This window comes from Primulina huaijiensis, chromosome 1, assembly GCF_012295235.1.
Source record: "Primulina huaijiensis isolate GDHJ02 chromosome 1, ASM1229523v2, whole genome shotgun sequence".
Taxonomy (NCBI): Eukaryota; Viridiplantae; Streptophyta; class Magnoliopsida; order Lamiales; family Gesneriaceae; genus Primulina; species Primulina huaijiensis.
This window is the reverse complement of record NC_133306.1, coordinates 872,026-879,824: the sequence shown is the minus strand read 5'-3', so window position 1 is coordinate 879,824 and position 7,799 is coordinate 872,026. Positions and strand designations below refer to the sequence as shown.

The 7,799-nt window shown below is 34.3% G+C and overlaps 2 protein-coding genes across 2 annotated transcripts; one reads left to right on the top strand and one right to left on the bottom strand.

The window, feature by feature from the left end:
- Positions 1-325: 325 nt before the first annotated feature.
- LOC140974261 (probable WRKY transcription factor 15) lies at positions 326-2,541 on the top strand. Its single transcript, XM_073437629.1, has 3 exons — positions 326-1,228; positions 1,330-1,455; positions 2,013-2,541. Exons 1-3 carry the CDS (start codon positions 477-479, stop codon positions 2,173-2,175), a joined length of 1,041 nt encoding a protein of 346 aa, XP_073293730.1. The 5' UTR covers positions 326-476; the 3' UTR covers positions 2,176-2,541.
- A 3,293-nt stretch (positions 2,542-5,834) lies between these two features.
- LOC140978263 (protein IRX15-LIKE) lies at positions 5,835-7,199 on the bottom strand. The gene has a single exon (XM_073443194.1). The coding sequence runs from the start codon at positions 7,003-7,005 to the stop codon at positions 6,064-6,066; it is 942 nt and encodes a 313-aa protein (XP_073299295.1). The 5' UTR covers positions 7,006-7,199; the 3' UTR covers positions 5,835-6,063.
- Between the last annotated feature and the right edge of the window lie 600 nt (positions 7,200-7,799).

Below are 7,799 nucleotides of genomic sequence, written 5' to 3'. Positions count from 1 at the left end.
AAATGATTAAAAAAGATATCTTACATCTTATTTCAAAATAAATGTGAAAAAACAACTTAATTTAGATAATTAATATTCATCCATAGCTAATGAGAATGTTTGATGACGATGTTAATATAATAATAATAATAAAAAAAAAAAGTGTTGCATTTGTATTTGTCAGCCATTCTTGTCGCACGAGATTCGATATAGTAATATGATCCAAGGGTGCAGATGTGATCTTTATTCGCACCTAAATTTGACGTTGCATATAAAGTGACAGGTCAGTGACCTACTGTTTACTTTACCATCCACCACCTCTCTATTTTCTTTTTAATTTTTAATTAACTCACCAATCTTCAGTTTCGTTTTCACAATAAATTATCTTCCCATTTCATACGTTCAACGTTCCCTTTTCTTCTCTTCTCTACATTACTGTGGGATACATACATAGAAACTGTAAAAAGCAGCGCATATTTTAATCGGTGGCAGCGGCCATGGCTGTGGAGCTCATGATGAATTACACGAACAGCAGTCTTATATCACAGTCAGAAGAATATGCTGCGAAAGAAGCTGCTTCTGGGCTACAAAGTGTTGAAAAGCTCTTGAAACTGTTCACGTCGGAGCAAGATCGAAGCCCAGATGAAATAGAGATGGATTACGCGGCGGTGGCGGATGTCGCGGTGAGCAAGTTTAAGAGAGTTATTTCTCTTCTTGCCCGGAAGCGAACCGGCCATGCTCGGTTCAGAAGAGCTCCGCTAACTTCTTCTTCTGCTGCTGCTACTGCTTATAATCCGGACTCGTCTCCTGATTCTGTGCTGATTCCCAATATGGTTATGGAAAACCCTCGAGCAGAAACTCAAAGTTATGCCAAAGTTTACTGTCCTACACCGATTCAACAAGTCCCGGCTTCATATTATCATCATGTTCTGATGAAAAATGGAGTGGAAAATGTCAAAGAATCGGGGTCTAAGACGATTAGTTTCTCTTACTCGCCGATGGTTTCCCGAGGGAATTCGTTTTTATCATCGATGACCGGCGGCGATCTTTCCGAAACTAAGCAGCAGCAGCAAACATCGTCTTCCTCGGTGCTTCACATGATTGGTAGTCTTTCTCAGGTTTCGAATTCTACCGGGAAGCCTCCTCTATCATCTTGTTCTTCTTTCAAGAGGAAATGCACTTCGTCGGAAAACGTCGTATCCGGCGGGTGCAGTGGCTCCCCCGGCCGTTGCCACTGTTCAAAAAGAAAGTGAGTATTTGGTAGAAGACCTAAACTATTCAGCGTCTGTTTCATAATGTTTCATAATTCTTCAACATAAGATTAAGCTTTGATTTTTATTTTAATGGCAGGAAACTGAGAGTAAAGAGGGTGATCAGGATTCCCGCGATCAGCATGAAGATGTCCGATATTCCACCGGATGATTATTCCTGGAGAAAATACGGTCAGAAACCCATCAAAGGTTCTCCACATCCTAGGTACCCAAGCATCTTCATTTCAGTAATCACACACACACACACACACACACACACATATATATGATACTGCTCTTTAATAAAATTATCTTTCTTAGTGTTTTCTGATTTTTGAACCATTTATTGCAACATTTATACGATTTTTCCTCTCATAAATTTTCAATAGCTTAGCGGTGCCCGGACGCATGGGGTTAATGTTACAGATCCGAATTAATTACTTCATTATTTATATTGTAACTGGAAAAACAAATGTTCTTTTTGGCAATTTGAGGGAACATATAACAAGAAATCCAAGTTTTATTTCACTAATTGAGTAGCATTTTCACACAGCACAAGTTAATATAAAGTGTCATCGTCCTTCACCGTGAGATGGGGTGAAAATTCGCCAAATCTACCAATATATAGCTGCTTAGTTGAGGGATCTCCTTTCCCAAAAGTTTCCTATTTCATCCCGATCGAGTTTTCATATATATGTGTGTGATTAGTTTGAGATTTCACATAAAATCAGTTAAGGTTGTGGTTATTAATAATAATAATAATAATAATAATAAAAATTGCAGAGGTTACTACAAGTGCAGTAGCGTTCGAGGGTGCCCGGCCCGTAAACATGTGGAGAGGGCTTTGGATGATCCATCAATGCTAGTCGTCACATATGAAGGCCAGCACAGTCATTCTCTCGCCATTGCTGAAACCAATAGTACCATGATTTTAGAGTCTTCTTAATTCACAATACAATATATATGTACGTATGCATGGTCCAAAGAAGGGCTGCCTAAATATTTGTATGTCTAACACTGGACATTTATTTGGGTTTATGGCTGAATTTGTCAATATGGCATCTGTTCGAACTTCGCCAAAGGTTAGGAGTGAAGTTCTTTTATTTCTTGTACGATGCGAATTTCGACATTATCAACTTGTATTATATTTTAATATTTATTTCCTTTAAAAAAAAGGTATGGTCAGTGGTAGATTTGATGCGATTTGTGCAATGTGGGACGGAACAATTAATTCCCATTCTAATTTTATTTTTGTTTTTGTGTCTAATTGAATATTGAGTATGTATGTGTGGTACTTGTATAGTTAAATTCCCCATCTTTTTTTTTTTGTGTCTAATTGAATAGTGAGTATGTATGTGTGGTACTTGTATAGTTAAATTCCCCTTTTTTTTAAAAAAAAAAAGGAGGTGGGATATTTGTCTTTCTTTAGTTTAGTTAATTTGTCGTGTGCTTTTGCTTTTGTTTCTTGTCTTTTGTATGCTTAACTAATCTTCCTTGGATTTGCATTGGCTCGAATCTCAATATGTAACTTTGGCATCCGATTTCCCACTATTTTTTAAGAATATTGTTTTAAAAAATTATATAGTATGATATATATGTGTATATATATATATATATGTAAATAATTAATGTTGAACAAATATATATCTGACAATTATTCAATGACGAAGAATAATTGCAGATAGTGCCAATATTAGACTTCGCCATGTAAAAAATTCTACGAATCACAGTGCAAAAGGATCGTTTCTCTGATTTCACTTTGACTTATCACATCATTATAATTATTTTTATCCGATCCGTGTGAAAACTTCCATGCTACACACGGTGGATCGTAGAATGGATCCCCTACGTTTGTTTCTTGAATTAAACCTAAAAAACTGTCGTTTTAATAATAAGGACGATGGTTGAACAATGAAAGGAAATATTGGTAAACATGTCGCTTAGAGTAATAATGACGAAGCATTTAGCTTGTGCGTTGGACGGTTGACCAAGAAAATTAAAAGCGGAAGGGGTTGGGAGTTGGAATGGCAAAAGTTAGATATTGCCTGTGTATTGTAAAGTTAATGCATGAAAAATTATTTTATTGCGTAAAATGATATTGAATATAAGGTAATTTGGTGGGGTAGGGGGTTAGGAAATTAAGAGTGAGTTTGGTTTGAAATTGTATAGAATTATGTTTGCATTATATGGATTGACGTAAAGTCAAATTATGCAGCTGCGTGATTAATATGATAGAGTTTTACAATGGGACCTACACAAGTATTCACGACTCTCTGGTTGCTTCCGAGCTTCGCGTTGTCTGTCATTTATGGCAACCTTTGCGGCTTTTGATTATATATTTATTGTTGGAAATATAAGAATACGATACGAGAAATACAAGACTAATTGTATCGTTATGAGATCAAAAACAAAATTATGTTTCTGTTTTGAATTAAAGTTTTAACAAATTCGAGAAATTTTTCATAATCAATGCATGTGATAAATTCATATTGGTTGTTACATCGATTGTTACACTAAAATATTACATGAGATTGTTTTCTCATGTAATTCCGTCACGAAAAACCATTTTTCAAAGAATAGTCTTTTTATTTTGAGATGCATATTTCATTTTCAATCTAGAGACATTTTAATTTTTTTAAAAAAACAATTGATTTGATTCAAAAACTTTTAATCTTTAGCATACTTATTTACAAAATAAAAAAAATGCTTTTTTAATATATTTGATCGATGAAAGCTAAAAAAATATAAACAATTTGTGTCGATAATGGTATTTTTGACAAATCTATTCATCTTATGATCAACTTATTGTTTATTTTGAATCCGGTTTATCTCAAGTCTATTTAATTGTTTTTAGATATGCTAAATAGACCATACTTTTGGATAAATGTTCTATTGTAGAGTGAAAAGAAAATTGTAATTTTATTTATGCAAGTTAAATTGGTTTTTTGTTTTAGTCATGTAAATTGTAAAATTTTTGTTTCATAGAGTAATATAGTTTTTTTTTTGTTTTTTTTTCTGGAAACCACTAAATTCATCACATATAGTTTATTTTGAACAAAATCTATCCTACGTGGCATATGTGACAAAACTAATGCTTATATTACACACATTAAAATATACATAAACAAAAATAAAAGGAATCCACAAATTTTTTTCCCTCCCACCTTAAATATTGTGGGTCGTATTGCTTTATTTTTCCATGTCTTTAATTTATCACATTAATTTGAAATTGAGTAATGTGATATTTATTCTTTCTACATGAATATTCTCTCAACATGTGTCACGTATAATAGAATCGATATCAAATAAATAATATTTGATAGATTTAGTGATTTTGGACAAAAAAGATCAAAACCCAAAAAAAAAAATCCTAGTTACTGCATGAAAACTAAAATTTTACAAGTTGTAATTTTAAAACAAAAAACAGGTCAATTAACGAGACTAAAATTGTAATTTTCCCTAAAATGAACGAAGTCCTTGTTTACTTTAAGGATTTTTTTCTACTGATCAAATGATTTTACTTTTAAATAAAAATTTAACCCATAATTATTAATGTTCAGTCTCAAAATTCAAAATTAATCTTTTGGCAAGTTCCATCTCCAAATTATTTAAAACATTCTCTCTTATTTCCCAACAATTTTTTTTGTCAAAAACCAGGCCACATCCAACTCACCCGCAGGGCTTATAATAACACTGCTGTTTATGCGACATTCGCCCCAAAATAAATAGTAATACCCAAACAAGCATCCCCCACCAGTGACTATAACATAAGGTGCCCATTCGTCATCTCACGTTTGCGATCCAATCGATGAAATAAATACACACTCGATATAGATTGATTTAAATATTAATTTAAATATTCTAATCGATAAATAAATCTCGCAAAAAATATAAATTTTCACGAGATTGTGGATGAATTCGCACACTCTAGCTTTAACATATCGTATTTTAAAATAATTATATTTGTTTAATAGTATTTAATATTTTGTTATAGAATCGATAATAAATTATAGTTTTTAACATCTTATCCAAATTACACATTATAATTGATCACGATGTTACGAACTAATGTTGATTCCATGTTTGGATCATTCACTAATTGGAGTGGGACGAGCGATATTCATTGCACACGTATAGTATATTTAACATCGATATTAATTATTTAAGATGATTGGGTATCTAGTCTCCAATTTTATGGATGAATGACCCCTGATTCACACATAACATACAAATTCACAATCTATCCAAAATTTGGATTTTAAAGGAAATCGTGTACTATTTCGCAACGACTTGGAGCATGATTGGTGTTTGTGCAACATATTAAATTATCAATTTCTCAAAGATTTTCTAATTGCTCAATGATCCTATAATAGCGAGGGCTTGTTTCATTTTCCCTTTCTCTCTTTTTTGTTAGAGGCTGTCCAATTTTCGAGCCCAAGAGTACCCATTTGGGACCCCTAACGTTTACACAATCCACAACAAATGTTTGAAAATCCGATTGTCAATTGACATTTTCTCCAAGAGGTGTAAGTGGTTGGAATCCATGTCTTGCAACAGACTTGTTAAGTGATGAATACTAATAGGAGAAGAATTTTGAACATGATGTGTTATTTGTATTGAATAGAATTAAATACTGACAAAGGTTTGCAAATAAAAGAAATTACATTATTATCAAAAAGTAAAAGAAATTGCATTCTAGAATCCCAAAAAAAAAAAAAAAAAAACACTACTATTTTTACAGAACTCAACAAGCAAAATGGTTACAACAATTTAAATTATATAAATCTCAGCAATTTTATCGAGGCAGTAACAAGTCATCAGTAAAATTAATTAATCAAGACGATGAAGAAGAATCTTCAGCTGGCGATGAATGGGTATGGCTATTCCGACAGAACTTTGTGCTGCTACTCTCCATTCTCTCCAAAATAAAATGCCCCATCCGATCTTTAGATTTCACCAAATTTTCCCTGCACAAAAATTCATCGCTCGTGATTCTATCCACTTTCATGTTGAAATCATGCACGAAAATATGAGTCTTTGGGTTCCCGGAGCTGGCCTTTTTACTCCTCGCCAGCACGGCGGCTGTGAATATGGCAGCCATTCTCCCCGGCGCCTCGGGCCAGTATCCACGAGGTCCATCTACGAGGATTATATCCCAATCCACCTCGTACAGTTGATTCGGCAGATCATTGAGGCCAAGCTTGCATTCTGAGAATAGGAGATTCTGCACCGGCCGGCATTCGTTATGCGCCTGCTCTTTAATTGCCGCGATCAGCTCCGGCATCTCGCTCAGTTTCGTGGAATACTGGACATCGTAAGCTTCAACCTCCGGGTACTTCTCCTCGATGTAGGCAGCGTAGTACCGATTCTCATCGATGAAAACGGTGCGTCCATTGTGGTTTAGAGCATTCCAAAGAAGGGTTTCGTGTGTCAGGCCAAAAACAAGGAAATTACACCGTTGAGAGCATTGTCGGAGGGCTTCGGAGATCTGGTTCATGTCCGTGTACGACATGCGGTCGGTGCTGTTCGAGTTAGAGGCGTAATGAACGAGTGCCCTGACAACGGATCTTGACAAAGGTGGAGTGGCGGCGGCACGGGTGGCGACGGCGGTTGTTGTGGTGGTTATAGATTCCCTGGTGTAGATTAAGGTGGTGAGAAAGGCCAATGTTATAAAAGAGACGATCGCTAGAAGCCACAGCCGATTTGAACCTCCTTGTTTCTGTATGTAAGGGTGAAGAAGTATAAGCTTCGTGCCATTGCTCGGATTGTTCTTCATTTTACGCTCGCAAATATATGATACGGAATATATCACACAAAGAAAGTAAACTATTTTCAAGATTCTGAGAACATTGCAAGGAGAAATCGTGAGTTTTAAAGATGTCTGAGTGGTTAACGTCGGGCTAACATTAATATAAACATGACGTTACATTTTCACCCATAAATGATTGTGGAAACTCGTGAAAAGTTAGTTTAATTAATTTATCTGAAGTAACTCTCCATGGGCTATATTTAATTTGATTTATAAATTTGTTCGCGTTTGATGTATTCGGGGAGTGGTTGTTGAAGGGGAGTCGGTGGACGACGTTTGGTACGTTTGCAGCGACTCATTAACTAATTACAAGCCAAAAGTCGCTTTTCCTTCTCTATACCATTTTCATTTTTTTAAGGAATCCCTTCATTTAATTTATATAACATTAAGTTTAATTAAACCATTATCAAAAAATAACAATAGCCGGCCGGTCGACGAAACAGTCGCAGCTGAAAAATAATAAAATGTAAAATTATATTCAAAGACAAAATACCAATTTAAATCTAGTATTTATTGAGGTTATTTGTCGATAATCAGTTTCAGTCATTCTTATTTAAATTACGTAATAATTGTGTGGTTTAAAACACTTGCAAAATTTAAATATATGTTTAACAATTTAATTATAGAAATTTAACGATAATATTAATCATAATGATTCAACTACTGAAATTAATATTTTTGTTATGTTGGAGGCCCTGCGGATAATTGATCATTTTCCTTCTCAAAATTTGTATATAAATTGTTGTCAAATTACATTTTTG